Source organism: Falco rusticolus, chromosome 1 (genome assembly GCF_015220075.1).
Source record: "Falco rusticolus isolate bFalRus1 chromosome 1, bFalRus1.pri, whole genome shotgun sequence".
Taxonomy (NCBI): domain Eukaryota; kingdom Metazoa; phylum Chordata; class Aves; order Falconiformes; family Falconidae; genus Falco; species Falco rusticolus.
Genome location: NC_051187.1, coordinates 40,047,074 through 40,067,181, shown reverse-complemented (window position 1 = coordinate 40,067,181; position 20,108 = coordinate 40,047,074). Strand labels below are relative to the sequence as shown.

The 20,108-nt window shown below is 39.5% G+C and overlaps 1 protein-coding gene across 5 annotated transcripts in view; it reads left to right on the top strand.

Moving 5' to 3' along the window:
• Nucleotides 1-704: 704 nt before the first annotated feature.
• The window catches only part of TXNRD2 (thioredoxin reductase 2), a 42,838-nt gene continuing 23,434 nt past the window's right edge, over nt 705-20,108 (top strand). For 3 of the 5 annotated variants that reach the window (XM_037375724.1, XM_037375741.1, XM_037375716.1), the window contains exons 1-11: nt 705-801; nt 1,940-2,005; nt 2,655-2,711; nt 3,358-3,502; nt 3,819-3,893; nt 4,778-4,856; nt 5,879-5,941; nt 6,457-6,527; nt 10,739-10,758; nt 11,108-11,199; nt 13,723-13,897. In XM_037375724.1, coding sequence (XP_037231621.1) covers nt 726-801; nt 1,940-2,005; nt 2,655-2,711; nt 3,358-3,502; nt 3,819-3,893; nt 4,778-4,856; nt 5,879-5,941; nt 6,457-6,527; nt 10,739-10,758; nt 11,108-11,199; nt 13,723-13,897 — 919 coding nt within the window. In that variant the 5' untranslated portion in view covers nt 705-725. The remainder of the gene's footprint in view (nt 802-1,939; nt 2,006-2,654; nt 2,712-3,357; nt 3,503-3,818; nt 3,894-4,777; nt 4,857-5,878; nt 5,942-6,456; nt 6,528-10,738; nt 10,759-11,107; nt 11,200-13,722; nt 13,898-20,108) is intronic. The other 2 variants (XM_037375731.1, XM_037375749.1) reach the window with 1 other exon arrangement.

The window sequence follows — 20,108 nt, the reverse complement described above, 5'->3', positions numbered from 1 at the left end:
TGTGCTGGCCTAGTTCACTGACCTGTGTGGCAGACGTCCAGCTCCGCCATTTTGTTTGAGGAAGGCCTCTTCTCTGAGGCCTGTCCCTAGCGCCTGTTCTCAACGCTGAGTGTATCTTAGCCACGGGAGTTCCGAAGCGATAGCATGCATTGCCTGCAATACTTTTTTGAAACCCGTAGTTTCAGTAGTTTTTTTTACTTTCAGTCTGTGTCCTGCACCTGATGAACGGGCTGTGACAGCCCACCCCGTCACCATCTCTGTTACCAAGGGATGTGTGGTTTCAGAGGGAAAAAACAGAGCTCTGAATATTGGTGAAGGTTCTGGGCAGTCGTCATGTTCCTCTTCTTTCCCAAAAGGCCTTCTCTGAACCTCTTTTCAGCAGCAGCTCGGGGGAAAGCCTGTCAAGCAAAGCGTGAGGGTTTTTTTCCCTTCCAAACGGCTGATTTTAAAGCAAACGCGCTTCTCTAAGGCCAGAGTCGGTGCCTGCCTTCTGAAAAGGCCTCTCGCAGCTTCGCAGCAGCTCCAGAAGCCGGAGCGCAAGACGAGCGCTCCCCCGGGCGGGAAGCGGCCGGCTCTCCTCGGCACCGCGCGTAGGGCCGGTAGGGCGGGCAGCGCGCTCGCGCCCTTCCTGCCCTCGGCGAGCCCGCGCGCCGCCCTCCGCTCAGGCGCTGCGCGGGCACCTCGCGGGGGGCCTGGCTGGGCGCGGGGGCCCTTTGCCGTACAGCATGGCGGCGCTGTGGCAGAGGCGGGAGCGTGTCCTGGGGGTGGCGGGGCTGTGCCGTACTGCACGGGGCCTCTCAGGTACGGGGTGCCTGCTGCGCTCGCGACTGGCGGGAGCCGCGCCTCCGCCTTTCCCCGCGGGAAGGAAGAGGGCTGCCTTTTCCTCCTGACGCGGCAGGCGCCTGGGGAGGGTCTCCCGAGCCCTGCCTATCACCCGCACGGCGGGGAGAGGCCCGTAGCCGCGCTACTTGAGCGGAGACTGCCTCCCTCCCCTCAGGCGGCTCTTCCCTCCCTCGGCAGCCGAGGCGGGGAGGCCGGCGGGCTACCTGCACCCGTAACGCCTTTTGGAGCCCCCCTGCGCCGGTGCCGCCGTCGGCGCCCGTCTCTGTGTGCTGAGCGAGGCATGGGCCTCAGCTGGCTGCGAAGGGGGAGGCCTCCCGCCCCCTTGCGGAGGGGCTTTCTGGAGGGGTAGCGGGGCAGCCCGAGAGGCAGCCAGACCTTTTCTCTAGGCTTAACTCCAGCGACCGGGGGGAGTATCAGCTACCCGAGTCCAGTTGCCCGCTCTGAACTGCCAAAAAAAGTCCCCCAACCGTACGGTGGCACGGCTGATGCTGCGGACTGTCCTCCCCACGCCGCTGACAGCTCCCTGAGAGCTGAGATTGACCTGATGCCCTGGCTAAGAAACGAGTTACTGCTCACCTGTGGGCTTCTCCCGCTACTCCAAAGCTGCTCTGGGAGACAGCTGGGCTGAGGGGAGGCCGAGGTGGTGGAAGGGGCTAGCTTCCCTCCGGCCACCCCGCTGCACCCCTGCAAGGCCCGCATTGCCACTGAGGCTTTGCCAGCCTGATACGGTGACCCTGCTGAGAGATCCCTATGCAGAACTTGCTGCTGTAATGCAGAACAGAAGACCTATGCTGGATCCAAGCTGCAACTGTCTGATCATACAGCAGAAGCTTCATGGGACATTGTGTAAAAATCTATTTCCTCACTTCTTTTGGATTGCTTTATTTTCTGTATTTCATTCACAAAACCAGAGTAGATAGTTTAACAAATTTTGGAGAACACCTTGGGGCACTGAAAAAACACAGTGCTCTAGTAAAGAAAACCCAAATCAGCAATAGTAAATTGTAAAAAACAGTGTACTTTTTGATATTTACCTTTTTACACACCTCTTCCGTTTTCCTTGCCTGTTTCTCTTTTTTTCACGTCCTCTTCACAGGAAAGAATGAGTATGATCTTCTGGTAATCGGTGGAGGCTCTGGAGGCCTTGCTTGTGCAAAAGAAGGTTTGTATGTATAAATAATAAAAGTTTTCGTTTAGCTTAAAGCTTTTAAAGAAACAGCATACGTCAGTTCCTGCACATTAATCGTTAACTCTGCTCCATATAGTTAATCTGTGAATTAATTCACACCCTTGGGTGGGGTGAGCTTGTTTGGCTTTCCTATTAACCTGTTAAAAAAATGTTTCTTCTTTTGTTATGGGAAAATCTAATAAATTTTTATTTCACTGTTGTTGTAAAATACTCTGAGTGCCTCCATACAGACTGTATTTTAAAAATTATAATGTTTCTTATTTATGTGTTGAAACAGCAGTCCCTTCAGACTGTTTCCAAGAGCTGTTTAACTGCTGTAGAGAACCTTGCCCCTTTGTAACTCAATGTAATGTGCTCAACAGTCCATAAGATTCTTAAACATCTCATCTGGGGTCAAATTGCATTTTTAGGGTTGGTGGAAGCTGTAGGCTCTAGTCTGGGTTATTAAGTATCTTCTGGAGAATCTGCTGACTACGTAGGCAACCTGGGTCCCTATCTTGAGTTAAGACAGTAGATACCACCAGCTATCATCTCCTGTACATCTGTACCTGTGCTACTAAAAATGTTTAAGCTTGTGTGTTTTTCCCTTCTTTAAATACCTTGTCTTGCTTTTTGTTTAAAGCTGCTCGGTTTGGAAGGAAAGTAGCTGTTTTGGATTATGTAGAACCTTCTCCACAAGGTATGGAAGAGAAATACTAGGATAATGTTTGGACATGTGTGTAAAATGGTTGCCTGGGTCAGCAGATTGCTTCAGGCAGTGAAGTGGCCAAAGCCACGCTACCTACTTTGCTTGTAGTAAAAGTCCTTAAGCCCAGCTTGCTGTACTGCTCATTCCTTCCCATGTCCCAGCTCTGACAGTTCCTGCACATTAATGTTGTTAGCAGTGTTTGAATGCCACCATTTGCAGTAGACTTTGAACTTAAATATGTGAGAATATTGTCTCTGTCAAAATGTCATTTACAATTTCTAAAAACCATGAATCATATCATGTTGAGGCTTTTCATGTATAATATGTAAAATAAGATCTGCAAATGCAAATAAGCAAATGTGATTATGTAGTAACTGGATCTTCAGAGCTCTGAGAAATATCTTGAGATGGTTTGAATTTTAGAAGAATAATATAGAGATGTTTTTTATTAAAAAAATGACCATAAGCAGAGTTAGAAACTGATCTGTAGGAGAGAGTAAACTCCATGTTGTTTCAGGACTTTTAAACTAATTGCGTGAACAACCTAATACTCTTAAGTAATCCAATTGCATTAAGTTATGCTAACCTGATGCATTTACTTTTGTTTTCTTTTTTTTTTTTTTTTTTTTCTCCCAAGGAACCAAATGGGGACTTGGTGGAACTTGTGTGAATGTTGGCTGCATTCCTAAAAAGCTTATGCATCAAGCAGCCCTTTTAAGGAGTGCCCTTAAAGATGCCCAGCACTATGGCTGGAATATAGCCCAACCTGTTCATCATACATGGTAAAGATTATTGCCCATATCCACTCCTATGTGCTGCAAATACATAACAACCTTTCCCAGTTGGTGTTTATTTAGGGACAGTTAGGGAAGTTAATTTTGTGTGAAGCTTTTTAGACTGCTCCTTGTTTAAAACACAGAACTGTACTTACTGGTTTATCAAGGCAGGTACAGTGTTGACTCAGACTTGGTAATTTACTTTCATAGCAAAAACTAATGTAGAACACTCCTAATTTCTAGCAATTGCCTGTATCTTTGAGTTGCATAGTCTGAATTTGTGATGCCGTGACTTCATTTTCAGTTTCTTGTTTTGCGATAGGTCTGTGATGGCACAAGCTGTTCAGAATTATGTGAAATCCTTGAACTGGGGACACAGAGTGCAACTACAAGACAAGTAAATAAGTTTTTTAATTTCATCTTTCTTCCCATAGTCAAGGAGCTGCTCCTCTCCTTGTAGAATTGCTGAATTGCCTTTAGAGTTTCTCATTAGAGCTAATATTCTGAGTTTGCAAGTCCTTTCTGCTCAGGACTTTAAGTACCCTTGCCAATGTAAGTGATTTCCCCCCACCTCTTTCCCCCTTTTCTGGGAAGTAGTAGTTGAAAGTGACCATATGTGAAAGCTTTCTAACACCGTAGTGATCAGGGAATGCCCTCTTTAATCTGGAGAGGATTTGCATTAATATGAAGTAGTCAGGGTTTCTCAAGGTAATTTCAAGCTTGTCTACCAAAATTTATATGCCATACAGGCCCACAGATAACACTATGCTAGCAGCTGGCTTTTTTTGCTTTCAGTGCTGAAATGGTTCTGAGTTTTTCAGCATGCAGTTCATTTTATAGAGAAATTAAATTAACAGATAATTTGATAGGTTCTAGTCTTGTGACTCCTACCGAGTCACTTTTGAATGCTTTTAAATGAGATCATTCTCATAAAATTCTTACATAAATCATGCTCTCAAATAAGATCTATAAGTAATCTTATAGAAAGTAACAGTAATGCTATGCTAGTGGAAAATGTGTCATTTGAAGAGGTCAATAACCTGATCCCAAAGCATATTACAAGGTTAGGTACTCTGATGTATAGAGGAATTAGCTATGACACAAGAATTAAGTGACTTAAATTATGTGACAGAGTGGCAAACCAACCTGTGAAATGAAATGCTTTCTTCCTTTTACTTTTCTATGCCTTTTTAGCACTTCAGATATGGAAAAAGTAATTGATTGTATTTAATTCCTATTCTTTGTTAAGCGTGCATCACGTTGCTGTTTTCTTTTAAACAGGAAGGTGAAATATTTCAACATGAAAGGAAGATTTTCTGATCCGTATACAGTCCGTGGTTTAACAAAAGCAGGTAAAGAGGTGAGCTGCTGGGCTGATCTCTTCAATATCATTCACTTCAAACATTTCAGGTCTTCATGTGTTGATTTTTCAGGTCGACTGGGAGCTAGATTGTACTGTTGCATTGTGCTTTAGGTATTCATTATCATTTTGGTAAGGAAGTTTTGCATTTTCCACAGAGAAGATGTTTATGAACTTGGACTGTTGCCTGCTAAGTCCCTAGCCTGTAACCTGTCAGTTAAATGCCATTGCTTTCTCTCTGCAGATACAAGAGCTGAGACAAAAGATATTTTTTTTTTCTGTCAGAGTCATACTGCTTTGGTAGACACTTACAAAGATGTAAAGAGGGCCAACATCTCCTTGTTGCTCTGAGCATTAAATCAGTCTGAGATGTTTTCCTCCTTCAGATGAATTGTAAGGGTGATTAGCTCTCTAATATAAGATTGTATGTGGGAGGCAATTATACCGAATGCACAGCTTCAAGCAACTGGGTCACGTAACAGAATGGTGGTCTTTTCTGCATATTTAACAAGACACTGAACATGCATTTTTAACACCTCTTTGAGGGAATCAAATAATGTTACTGATTAATACCAGCTTGAGACAACAAAAGTTTTTTGGGATAGATTTTGGCCTAGCATTTTCTGAAAACATGCTACTTTTGAGGTAGATTAACTTTGGACTTTGAAGATAGAATTCATTTGCTGTGATTTCTGTGTGTTTTGTCCTAAGCAAAAATTGATTTTAAAAAGCCGTTGTTCATGCACAACTGTTGCTTCCAAGTAGTCATCAGGATCTTGTCCAGTACAGGAGCAATTTCATTAAAACAAAAAATGGTAGAGAATGTGTGGGAGAAAATTCTGCATGTATTAGTTTATTTTAGCTCCATCCTTTTTTTAATGCATTGCTGATTATTATATCATATAAATAGCAGATGGTAGTGCCAACTTTCTCATTTATCAATTATTTGTACATAGATAAAATCTAAAGACAGATAAAATTATTTCAAATGCTTGATTTTGATTTTGTGTTTTTATTTGTAGACTATTGTTACTGCAGAAAATATTGTCATTGCTACTGGAGGAAGACCAAAATATCCTACACAGGTAAGTTACACTTGCCATCTAAGAACGGCTTTACTAATTTTGTTGCAGATAATGAAGAACATTTGGGGGATAAATAATATAAAATAACACATGAGAGATTTTTGTACTTGTGTTGTGTGAAAAATTGTCCTTTATATAAAGCACAGGCTTTTCAGAAATACATTTCCACAGAAAATAATTTTTATCAATTTAGTATGTTGATGTTGCTAAGAGCTGTAGGATAATTAAAGTTGAAAGGGATCTCTAGCAGTCATCTAGTTCAACCTTCTGCTCAAGGAGGTTGGGGTCAGTTATTGAGTCAGCTGTGAGGTCAGACTGTGTTGCTCAGGGCTTTTTGCAGTCAGAGTTTGAAAATCTCCAAAGACAAAGGCTGGATAACATATTTGGGAAACCCTAGATATATTCCACTTGACCTACTGGCTATACTTCAGCTAATACAGCCCAGGTTACTACTAGGGTTTTTTTGCTGCCTGGACTTGCATTGTAGATTCAAGATCTTACCTGTGTGATCATAGGTTGCAGGCGCACTGGAGTACGGAATTACAAGTGATGATCTATTCTGGTTAAACGAATCTCCTGGAAAAACGTAAGTTTACCTTACCATGGCTTTAACAGATGCTGGCATTTTCTTTATGGCAAGGTGAAAAATTCAAAACTGCCTTTTATATACCAGATTTTCTGTCCTTCTGTTTTCCTTCTGAGAATTTGTTTTGCTGTGCATCAGCATCACACTACCAGCCTTCGTTAGTAATTAACAGATTAGACACGCACAGCCCTTAAGAAATTTCCTTCTAAAATAAAATTAAATACAAATTTTCACCATCTTTGCTGTAGCCATTATACGTGGAAGTCACGAGAGGGCAGCATAAACTTAAACAAAGTCTGTACTGTTCCTATTCTTTGCTGCTGAGGTATGTGAAATTGCTCTTCAGTTATGAAAGAAACTCCAACATAAAATTATGTTCTTTTAAGTGGTGGAAGTTCTGATAACAAAAGAAAATATGATGAGACAGTTGGGTTACTTTTGCCTTTTCTTATGTGTTGGGAGCTATTGTTGAACTGAAATACGAAAAAATTGGTTTTAATGGAAATACTAAAATGCCATAGTCTGTCTTTTTTACAGCACAGAGTACAGTAAAATTCTGAGTCAGTATTGCACTACAGAGAAATGTCCTGATGGAAATAATTGTGATAGGAAATGCAGATATGCTAGCATGAAAGTCAGATAATACTAGGCTTTTTTTCTTTTCTCTATGAAGCAAATCTAGAAAAAGTAAAGTATATATAAGAAAAGAGGCTTGAAGCTGTAATACTAGTGTTTTGAAAGAAAACAGGGCTGCCATTCATGTCTGTGACTTTCTAATATAAAAAAATGCACTGTGTTAAGCTAAACATCAAATAGATAAACAAGGCTGCTTGGTACAGTTTAAAAAGGAAAGTAAATTTGCTGTTGTTTGTACTATATCAGTCACCTCCTGAATTTTGAGAGCATGATTTATGTGAGGAAATTTAAAAAAAAACCCAAAAAACCCAAAAACCAAACACAAAACCCCAAAACCAACAAAACCCCCCCACAAAAACTAAACAGAAGATTTATCCCTGTAAGATGTTTCTGTGAAAATGTGGCTTTTGTCCAGTTGCTGGTAATGCAAGTTGTAACAGTGTAATGTGGGAGTCTAGTGTTTATATGTTGCATTCCTGAGATTTAGTCAAAATAAGCCTGCAGGGGCTACAGTAGCATTTCTGTGCTTTATCAGGCTGTGTCCTAGCAAATGAGCTAGGGAGTTGTTAAAGGTTTGTTTCTGTCAGATTTGTTTCTATTTTAAATGTTCCCAAGGTTCAGTTTAACACCTTTTGTTTCTAGTCTGAGCTGTGTTGTACTTATTCTTTCTTTCCTCCCTCTCCAAATGTACATATCTCAGCTACAAATTACATGCCTGGGGGTTATAGAACTGTCAGTCCCGCAGTTATTCATATAAAATAAAAAAAAAATTAAAAAAAGAGCAAACCATTAACCAACTTAAAAGTCCGTTAGATATACAAACATTGTGAAGAAATTCTTGCTACTGACATGAAGGGGTTTGGCAGAGTGCATTAGAAAAGATGCCTTGAAATATATTCAGAATGAGTGAGAGATTGAGCAGGTGTGAATGAAGTTAGGTTCTGCTTTCTGAACTTTTCTGTTAGACACTGACAATACCCAGGAACCCTCTACCTTGTAGAAGAAATTGTGAATAATGTAGTGCTGATGCGATGAATAACTGCCAGCTGGCATCTATTTTTCATCTAATGAAAAAGAACGGCAAGCATATGCCTAAATTACAGATATTCTCATTGTATTCCCTGTGAATGTCCAGCAGATATTTCTTTACCGGCAGTGTGTGGCTTTTTGCAGCACGTAGCAAGAGATACATGCTAAAAAATGGGGTGATCATCCATTCACAGATAAACCAGATGCCCTAATGCTGCAAAAATTTATTTCTCTCTATGTTAAATTGTTTGCCAAACATAAAACCCAGACTAGCAGATTTTTATCTCTTTAGCTCAACCTGTTCTCTGTACGCCTTCAGAAGTTGTATGTTTTTATTATAGGATGGATAGATGTTATCTAGGGTCTTTTGTGAGAAAACATGTGTTGTACTGACTCTGCAATCCCTGGGGCTTAAAGAGCAGCAGCCCCCATGTCTGCACTTTTCAGAAGTTTAAAAGCATCTCATTTAGAACTAGGAGGTGGTGCAGATTGGTTTAGGGTAAGGTATAGGCCATAAGACAGCATTTAATTTTTGCTCTGCTTTCTTAGCATAAGATACACTGTGTATGAAGAGTTCTCCAAGTATTGGACTTGTTTCTGTCTTGCAGTGTTGGGGAAAAAAACTTTCCTAGGGATATGTGACTAGTCAGTGGCAGGGCCAAGAGAAGCCAAATTTGCTGTCTACAGAGCTTCATTATGCCTCTAACATTTGTTTTTAGTTGCCACACATGTTCACATATATTTTAATTTTCTAAGGCTTTTTATGTCCTATGAAAACATTTCTGTCTTTGTAAGCATGTATACTAATAGTTTTTCTGGTAACAGGGTGGATCATTGCTTTGTAAATTTTAGTTAAAATTGATGAATGATACCTCTTTATAAAGAGAGACTGCAGTGCCTGCACCGCTTTGTGTTAGCCTTCCGTTTGTGTGTGTTTTTCCATGGATTTAAGAGTCTATGGTACTGTGGTCTGGAATCAAGCAAAATGTAGAAGACAAAACAGAACAATGGGATTGAGCACACCCTCAGTATGTTTGCAGATAACACCAAATTGGGCAGGAGTGTTGACCTACTTGAGGGCAGAAGGCTCTGCAGAGGGATCTGGACAGGCTGGACTGATGGGCTGAGGCCAGTTGTATGAGGTTCAACAAGGCTGAGTGCACTTGGGTCACAACAGCCCCACACAAGGCTACGGGCTTGGGGAAGAGTGGCCAGAAAGCTGCCTGGTGGGAAAGGACCTGGGGGTGCTGGTCAACAGCTGGCTGAATATGAGCCAGCAGTGTGCTCAGGTGGCCAAGGAGGCCAACAGCATCCTGGCTTTTATCCAAAATAGTGTGGCCAGCAGGACTGGGGCAATGATTGTCCCCCTGTACTCAGCACTGGTGAGGCCACACCTCAAATCCTGGCTTCAGTTTTGGGTCCCTCACTTCAAGAAGGATGTCAAGGTGCTGGAGTGTGTCCAGAGAAGGACAATAGAGCTGGGGAAGGGTCTGGAGCACAAATCTGATGGGGAGCGGCTGAGGGAGCCGAGGGTGTTTAGCCTGGAGAGGTTTAAGCTCAAGGGGACCTTATCAGTCTCTACAACTACCTGAAAGGAGGTTGTAGCAAGGTGGGTGTCAGTCTCTTCTCCCAGGTAACAAGTGATAGGACAAGAGGAAACGGCCTCAAGTTGCACCAGGGCAGGTTTAGGGTGCGTATTAGGAGAAATGACTTCACTGCAAGGGTTGTTAAGCACTGGAACAGGCTGCCCAGGGAAGTGGTTGAGTCCCTATCCCTGGAGGTGTTTAAGAGATGTGTAGATGTGGCACTTAGGGACGTGGTTTAGCAGTGCACTTGGCAGTGCTGAGTTAACAGTTGGACTCGATGATCTTAAAGGTCTTTTCCAACCTAAACAAATCAATAATTCTATGAATTTCAAACATGCTTAACTTCTGTTTGTGTTATGTTTTCTTAAAAACAATTTCAAAATGTGTTTAGTAATTAAGATACCTCTAGAAATGTTAAGATATAATTGAGTTCTGACAAGACTGCTGCATGTCTGTGTGTTTATATGTTGTCTCCTGTCTCAGAGGCAATGGTGCTGAGACACCCTGTAGAGATGAGGCATCAGTAGTAATAGGCACAGGGGGAGACATCTGTCAGTGTCTAGTCCAGATATTTCCAACCAAGGTATGTCATAGAACACAACTGAAATACTTGTGATGCCTCTTAACCTTGCTAGTTTCTCTGAGTTTTTCATGGCTTTCTTCACTTTAACTTTCAGGGTATGTGTTTATATGTCTCTTTACAATATAAAAACAATTCCTTATGTCTTATAGGCCTGTTCTTTTTTAATCTGTTAATATAATAAACCCACATGTTATAGTGTTTGTCTTCGTTGGAGTTGGCAGGCCATGCTCTTTCTTCCAATCTAACAACATCAGATCCGCTCCTCAAACCTGTAATTTTGTAACTCTACATACTTTAGAAAATATTTTTTTTAGTTGTGCAGAAATATGCACAAGCTCATTCCGCTGCTTTATTCTTTTTTTCTTTTTGTGTAACAGGTTGGTTGTTGGAGCGAGCTGTATCCTTTGAAAAAGCTGTGATGATTTATGATTATAAGCAGCATAGCTGTCATTCCTATGAAAGCTCAGTTTTCAGAATTCCTTTGCTCATGCCCTGTAGTTGAGTTGGTAATAGAATAGTAACAGTTTTCTATGCAGTAGCATCATGGGAATTAAGGTCAGTTGAGGATAAATTCTCAGGATTTGAAAAGCAATGTTTTCTATGAGGAAAATATTCTAAGCAAACTAAAGATGTCTGCGTGAGAAGAAATTGATACCTCTAGGTAAAAAGCCCACTTGTATACTACCCTTTTATATTGCATTTATCTGAAATTATTGTTTATATTTCCTTAACTCATGCTTCACAAGATGTTTCACTTGAATGTGCTGGTTTTCTAACGGGCATTGGGTTGGACACAACAGTCATGATGAGAAGTATCCCACTTCGTGGGTTTGATCAGGCAAGTACAGAATATTTTATATCTCCTTATATATCAAATACATTAGGAGACAAAAATATACTTTTTAAAGTGTTGTTGGCTTCTCCAAACATTTCCTAGTATGTGCTTTCTAAAGAGAAACTAAATAAATATTACCTAGTTTTCCTATCTCATCTCTTGATACTGTACTCAGAAAAGCAAATCTTTTTTTTTTTTTCCTCCTGCTTAATTGAAAACAAGATGGAAAAGTTTGGGAAGCATGGGAGAGATTTATGCCGCTGCTAAAAACATTAAACAATCTCTTTAAAATAATCCTGAATTTCTAGGAGTTACAGATAATGATTTTTAAAATAAATTATTGGACTTAACATGAAGTAGTACAGCGTGGAGTTCATTATGAAGAATGTAAATAAATCAGTAAGCTGAAAGTTTGTAATGACACAGGAATTGGCAATCTTGACCTTATCACTTTCAAAGCAATGATGGTTATAACTAGGTAAAAAAAATAATACAGTGATTTCAGTGGAACTATCAACCCTAAGATGGAGAAAATTAAATGCAAAAACTTTCAGGCAGGAAAATTTAAAGAGAAAAAACGTTTCAAAATCGGGAAAGATTTTGAGGAGTTTTATTTAAAAGTATAAGTGGTCCTGACTCTGCTGACAAAATAGAAAACCGTTTGGGCCAGTAATTCATTCCTGTGTAAACAGACTAAAAGCAATTGGAAATAACAATGAGAAAAGGCAACAACAACAAAGGTTTTATACAGGATTTGTGTAAAAAAGTATAACTGCTTAAAGAAGCAACAGAAGGTAGTATAGCAACTTTGGGTTAAAGACAAGTTACTGGATCCAGTAAAAAGGCATTGCTTGGATGTGATTTTGTAGCTTCTGTTCTACAGGTTAGATGATCTCTTTGAGGGCCTGGTAGTCCTTTTGGTTCATAGATCTTTAGAGAGGGTACGTTAAAGGTGATTATGAATCTTCTGCCCCTGCAAGATTTGATGCTAACACTACTTTGAAGGAAAAGTTTCTGTAATGCTCTTAAAACAGCGAGAGAGTTCTGGGTTTTCACTCAGTGAACTTTTCCTTTGAAGTTTCCAACAAATTTTTTCTCAGGCAAATAACTTGGGAAAATGTTAGCCTCAGGAATGAAGCCTGTCATGTTAATTACTTGAAAAGAGTGTTTTCAGATTGGGAATGAATGCACATTAACTTAATTATTCTTGGGATTGTGAATTAGGATTTTTTTTTTTAGTGCTTAATTGCAATAGTGCAAAACACTTCCAGGCCAAAGTTGATGAAAGGGTGATAGAACCATGGGTTTGTTTTTGAGAACTGCTTTGCACATACAGTGTGTAGGAAAATTATTTTCATGTGTAATAGCACAGTTTTTGAGGAGGGAGTGGTGCTGTTAGGAGCAGCAGTGACAAGTACCACTGCAGGTAGTGACAGCTCCTGGTGTGTGCCAGCCACTCCCACTTTGGAGTGGCTTCCTTAAGACTAGTGGTATGTGTGCCAGAGTTTGCAAACGTTGTAGAAGAATGTGTCTTGGAATTTGCAGTCATCATTGAAGAAATCTACACCTGTAACAGCATGAGATCTGAGCAAGCAGGGAATAGTATTAAATGTGTGTGTGGCACTTCATAAAACACAGTAGGGCTTTCTCTGAGAACTTGATCCGTTGTAGGCATGAAGAGCAGAATAGATATTTCAGAGTTAAGAAATTATTAATAGAGATAAAATAATCAGTCTGTAGCCACACTGAGTCTGATGGAAACTGGTTAGTGAGCTATCATGTTTCTGAAGAGGTATAACCCTGCTGTTGCTTTCATATTAGTAAAAAGTTTGAAAATACAGTTTTGTAAGCTGTGAGCTTGCATGTAGTTGTTCTGTGTTAGTGGTTTTGTGATAATATACTTTAAGTTATAAACATATTCTTTGACGAAAGGCAACCTGAATTACTGCAGTCAAGAGCAATGACATTTTCGGATAAACCTATCAATGTGACACTTTGCTACTTGACTGTGGTGTGACATTTTTTCAAACAGGCTCTTAGGACAAAAGCATTATTTCCCTTTTGTAGTAGAACTTTCCAGAAACTTTAGTGATTTATAGTCATTGCAGAGAAATGAAAGATGTCATGGCAAAGGGAAATATTTTTTCTTCCTTAGCTTTATGAAAGTATTTAATTCTCATCAAGCTGCCAGAAAATGGTAATTATGGTACTGTTAAATTGAATATATTCTGGCTGCTGTTATTGTGTAAGCAACAAATTATTTAAAAGCAACAGTTTTATTCATATACTGTTGTACTTTTTTGAAAAGAATTTGAATATTCAGATGTAGATGCCTATTGGAATGGAGTTGCAGGTCATACTGGCTCAATAAATTGTCATGTGTTGACAATGCATAGTAACTGACAAAGAACATTTGAAATGCACAGGGTATTTACTGGATTTTCAAGAAGACAGTTGAAGGAGGGTTTTACATTTAAAAGGTCATATATCTAAGAATAAACATTTTTTTTCCCCCCTACTCAACAGCAAATGGCATCTTTAGTAACGGAGCACATGGAATCTTATGGCACAAAATTTCTAAAGAGATGTTTCCCGACAAAAGTTGAAAAATTGGAGAGCAATAGATTGCAAGTCACCTGGAAAAATACTGACCTGGGCACAGAAGAAACAGATTCCTTTGACACGGTCATGTGGGCAGTAGGTAAACTTGATTATCTTAACAATTATTTGCAGTGCTTTCCATTCTGGAAATGAAGTCCCCTCATGTTGTATGGGGCCAAACAGCTCCCCCCCTTTTTTTATATGAAATATTTTGTGACCTAAACATTGTTATTTTTAAAAATTGTTTTCTTGCATACCTGACTTGTTCACTTACCGTCTAAAAAAACCCAAAAGTTACAATGAATGGAAGAAATCTGTGGTAACAGCTTTCGCGTGAGCTGCAATAAGTGGGAGACCATTTAGTCTTCCTCACATATACTAGAGGGTGAGAGCATGAATTCCATCAACCTCTGTGGTGCAAATAGTGTTTTCTAAGTCCATACTCTTGACTTATTCACGAAGCTATTCACTACCAGTTCTTATGTATCCAGTTCAAGCAGCTGCCATTTCTTCTAGGGATTTTTCTGAACTGTGTTGCTTGTGTTTGTTATTGCAGCCACCATCCAGTTCAGAGAAAAAGAAGTAATTGTCCCCAAAAGTCCAAGCTTGTTGCAGGGAACCTTGAAACTTAAGAGCTTTTTGAAATCTGGTTAGGAACTTTCACGTATCTCAGACCCTTCAGAACTGATATACGATGCCTAAGTCAGAGTATATCATTTAAAAAAAAATAATTTTGTGACAAATGGCTATGAGCATCATCACCAGAAATGGGAATTATGTTTGGGTTTTTGCCTCCTTTGAGTCAAATGCTACTTCTTGTAAGGATTAACACACTAAATGATGTATAGTAAAAGGCTCCAGCCCACAGGAACAAAAATACCCTTTCTGTATTAGCTCCCTAAGCTACTCATTTGTTGCTGTTACAAGTCGATCCTCAGTTCCTATATTGGTTAAGATGGACTGCAAGCCCACCAGAATAGGAGACCTCTTGTCTTTTGTGTTTATAAAGCTTTGGAGTATCTGGAATTCTAGATAAATAATGGATGGCTAAAGCTAGTAGTGATATTTGGCAAGTGGATGATATCTGATGAACAAAGTAAATAAGCTGAAACTTACTGGCCAGGAAACCTGTTTTGTTGCAGAAGAATACTAGCAACTTTAGCAATTCCTTTTAGCTACTCCATTTTTATGCTGTTCTTTTTATCTGACACCACTGTTTTAGAGTAGTGGGGAATATCTTATATTTGTTGATAACAGATGAAGTTAGATTCTTGTGGTCACAGAATAGGTCCATTAGAGGAAATGGGAACAGATCATTTACAGCATTTTGTATTTTGCCCAGTGGGCTAAATCTATTGTCCTGTTGTTCCTTTCCCCTGGTTAAGTCAGCATTGTATTTTCCTAGTACTGCAAACAGAGCAGGTTGTGTGTTTTGACAAACATTTTCTTTTGCTTGTTGAGATTACTGTTCTCTTAGAAGTGCAATAGGTTTCTATAAATTGTGGAAACAGCCTATAATAATGGATTATACTCACCAGAAACAATTAAAGACACTAGAGCTTGCCGAGAGCAAACAGGTCATGCTATCTGGAGATGTGACAATCCTGAAAACCGTAGAATAATGTTCCATGAGGTGGAGTGAAACTGTTTCCAGAAAGTGGGTTTCTAAATGCTGTATTTGATTTTTGTCAAGCTTTCTGGTAAAAGTACAGTGAGGTGGAGTCACACCTGTGAGATGTCAAGTCAACTTGTTTACTTTTGTCTAAGGTGGAAAAAAGAGCTATTAAATTGAAATAATAAGAAAAAAATCTTGATTTAGTGATAATTATAATGGAATAAGGTTGCATAATATACTATTGCCGCTCACTTGTAATGTGACTCCACTCATTGTTTTGATACAGAGGAACTAAGTGTATTATAACTTTTGTCATACATTTGAGTTACAATTCTAATTTAGAAAATGCAAAATTAATAGTTTGAGGGTTTGGGGGTTTTGTGTTGCCTTTTTTTTTTTTTTTTAGTGTTCAAATTGGCACTCCAGCCTTAAGGATGAAACACATTAACAGTTAAAACTGGTTAATTGATGTGCAGTTGATGTGATTCATTGTTTTGCTCTCTATCAACACACCCACATCAGGTGTCTCAGATAATATAGGCTGGGAAACTTGGTAGTGTTGAGGATTTCCTGTCTGCAGACGTGCCAGTTACAATACTGATTGAAGAAAGTCAGCTTGTAGAGTTAGTTAAAAAGCAGCCGCTATTGTTAGCTAATTGCAGCCTGAATTATAGTAGATTTTTCCTGAATTTTTGTAAGCGCATTGTGGAATTTTAGTAGGATTTTATGAATAATGTTAAAAATATTTACTGACAAGGGACATAGTTTGAGTTTGGTAAGGTACGGTATTCTCTCTTAATGTAGGCCTTTTGCAAAAATTTACATTGTGTTTCTATGAAGAGTTTTGTTTGTCTTTGGGAATGTGTAATTTTCTGCTTGTATGGATAAGCCAATAAAAGCAGGCACAATGATGTCTTTGCTTTTCTGGCAGCTTTTTGAACCAGTCAAAACATTTGAGGTGAAAAAAATTATCTTATTTTGAAACCTTTTAATGTAATTCAAAAGTTTCAATCCAAAGCTTTTGCAGGTAAATGTTATTGGCCCGTGTTACCTTGCTGAGTGACTACGCTGTAATATTCCAGATCAGTGAAACGACTTTCTTGACCTTTATTTGATTCTGTCTGTCTAGTCCTGTAATGTCCTTGTGTCTTTTACTAGTGCTGGCTTCTGCTTTTGTGCAAATTCTCCTCAAATTATAAGCTTTTGAGATTTTTTTTCATTCAATATTGTAATATTACGTAGTATCCCCCCTGCCCTTAAGTACACAAAAAACCCCTGTGTATGTTAGCTGCCTAATGTACCTGAGCAATGGTGAGTGTGTGCATGTACAGACTGAGCATAGGGTCTTCATCCAAAAAAAAGGGTAGAAACTGGCAATTCTATAAACAGATGCAACCACTGAGCTACAGGGCAAAGTTGCAGATCAGGCCTTGTAGAGTGGGTTTGTTTCAGCTATTGGAGAACTGAGACCTGTGGATTGAATGCTGCAGTTGTCACACAGCTAATATATAAAAAGAAATGGTGAGTAGTATTTCCCTTTGAATTTGCAATAGATGGCAGAAGATCACTGCTGTAACTGGAATCTGATTATTCACTAAGTCCTGAGAAAAATTACTAAGTTACTGCATATCTAATGGGGTCTTACTGTGTAGAGGAGCAATGCTGAATTAATGATTAAACCAAGCAGGTGTTTACAAAATATCCCAGAATTAGTCTGACAGAGAAAGTGAGGTATTGCGCTCGTAAATTGTTGACAGAAAGAGCAACAACCAGCAGCAGATTTTAAGTTTGGCTTTACAAAGAGTTTTCTCCATGATCAGAGCAGTGGAACAACCATTCTCAAGTTCCTTTGCATTCAAAAGCACTGTGTCTTTGAAATAATAACATTTTTGCTATAAAAAGGGATTACAACTTTAGCTTGATGTAAATCTGAACAGGTATCAGGTGTTGTGCATCATGTGCTATCAAGTATATTGACCTTTGTGTTAGACTGGGTGCTTGGCAGATGTATTTTGTAGTGCAGTAAAATAAGATCCTTGCTGTTCAATATTAAGAAAGGGTTACGTACATACCTTTTTTAGTAATGGTAATTTTCTTCAAGTCTTACAAAGAAATCAGTTTGGATTAACTAAGAAAACAGAAATTTTGTTTAGAGATCTTTGAAGAGCCCCATATGGTAAAATATTGCTGTGGTCTTCTCTGAGCATAGCTCTACCAGCTCCTATATAAAAGGGGATGGGCTCCGTATTTGTCTTTGTGAACAAAATCTTGCCATCCAGTTTGTAACCTTTGAAATATTCAGTGAAAAATAATGCATCTTGGTTGATCTCAGACAACTGTTAGTGCTAATGTGATGTAGTTTGCTGAGGCTCTGGGTCTTTGTTCTGAACTTCCCATGTCTCTCATTAATTTAATTCATTACTGTCCTGGTAAGATGTGGTTTCTGCAGTCCTAACGAAAATTACATTCCTGTTACATCGGCCAGTGCTTTTAGGTTGTTTCCCTATCTAGTTTTAGTGACATTGAGTCACACTTTATTCAAGAGGGCTATTTTTAATGTGCTAGTAATTTGTTTGCACTGAAAGAGGCCTGGATGGTACTTTTTCCTTCTTTTATTTAACTCACTCATAAACTTTGAGTGTAACTTTTATTTTACATTATTTATTTTACCAGCTTGTAGCTACAAAGATCACTTTTTCATGTTGAGGAAGAGTTAGATGCTAGGCTATGCCTCTAATCTGCGTGAGAGAATGTTTTGGATTCGTGACTGTTTCAGCCCTAAGGTGCTATTTGAGTTGATACATGATGGCTAGCTTTTACCTGAGTGGTGGTATAAATAAATTATAAAAAAAATGCTGGAAAATGCTCCAAAGTAATCTCATGAAACCAAGATCATTACTGCGACACTTTCTCCAGAATACAGGTTCTGTTCACCCATAAGCATCTAGGAGACTAAGCCAATGACCTCACTTGGGAATGGTGGTTGGGTACTAGTTTTTGAGATGTCAGATCCATCCTTCAAGGGTGTACAAGACCTTTGGTTAAAACAAGCTTAATGTGGGAGAATTAATGTAAAGGTGAACTATAGCTTTCTTCTCAGAATATGTTTCTAGCCCACTTTACCTTGTGCAGGACCTTGAGAACAAAGCAAAAACAATTGTTAGAAGTCTGTTCCATGCTGTAAGGTTTTCATATGGTTGCATGTACTTGGAGTTGCTTTTTATTTTTGTTTGGGTAGGACCAAAGTGACATGTCTCCAGATGCAAGTAACGTCAGATGTGCAGTGGATGGTGATGGCCAGGTATTTACTGATTGCACCATAGTTGCCACAAGCTTCCTGCTGAAATGATTGCTGTGCGTAACAACTATTACTTGTCAATGTTACAAGAGCATACAGCTTAGCAGACTTGGCAAAGAACGAGTTACTCCCTTGGCACTAAGGGTCAGATTTTTTTTTCAGATTGTGGCAAGCATGCTGAAAGTTTATCAGTAATGAATGAAATGTTCAAAATCATCCTTGTAAAATTGGTGCATGCTGCTACCAATGTAGTAAAGGTTCTGAACCTTTTTTTACCTTAGTTAATCTTACTGTAGTGAGTATTTTCTTTTAATCTGGAAATTAGTTACACTGTATTGGTCTTTATTAGTCATTATCTGCTGGCTATGTTTTAGTGAACACCTTGTGGGTTTTGAGGAGGGATTTGAAGGAGGAAAGGGTAGTGGTCTTGAAACTAAACTGAGGAGTGTGTCAGACACCCAGAGCAAGGTGAGAAAGAGTATCAAGACTAGGAACACAGATGAAATTTTGATTAAGGTCAAACTGGGTAAAGTTTATGAAGTGATGTATCAAAATAGGTGAATATAGGCGAGATATAGGGAAGAACTGGAGAAGACTATTGGGCTTTAGCTTTACTCCAGAAAAAACGTTCTGTCACTCTGCAGTATCCTCACAGCGGCCTTCTGCAGTGTCATGCCTGGTAATAAACTGCTCGATTGGCTCTAGTTTGGCTTTTTCAAATGCTGGGGGGCAAACAGACATTCCAGCTTCTGTGATTAAGGAACTGCAGAGGACCCATTATAAAATTCTGTTGTCAGCTGCAACTTTATCACTCTAGGAAGTCTTACTGTATGCAAGAATATGCTATCCCTTGTTTATTGCTGCTACTTACCTGATTATGCCTATTCCTGTGGTTTCTTCTCAATTTAGCTGTTTCAGTCTCCACTGTTGAAGGTGCTGCACCTGAAGGTCACAGCAGCCTGATACTGCCTTCACCTTACTCTTTGTGCAAGTGTGATTACCAGAGCCCATCAGTAGATGATGGGACAGAAATGCCACATCAAAATATAATCAGCATAGCATGTATCTGAAATAGGTGTGTTAACCAGTCTGTGGTCACTTTCCATAGCTAAGTTGGCTGGCAGCCCTGTTAGGAAGCCACGCTGTTAGATTTTACAAGAAGAGATCAAAAAGCTGATTTTTCTTTTAAAGTTAAAAGCAGTTGGGGGCAGGCCCTGAAAGCAAGGATCTGTGTGTTTTTCACAGCTATGTGGTTATTGTATGGGTCTATTAAAGATGAGACTATAGTGCTGCATTAAAAGTGCAGGGGGCAGGTAACCTTTTAATGGTCAGGTTTGAATTGTCACCTTTCTTCTAGATGTCTTATATCTTGCTGTTTTGAATAAAAGCTAAATCTAT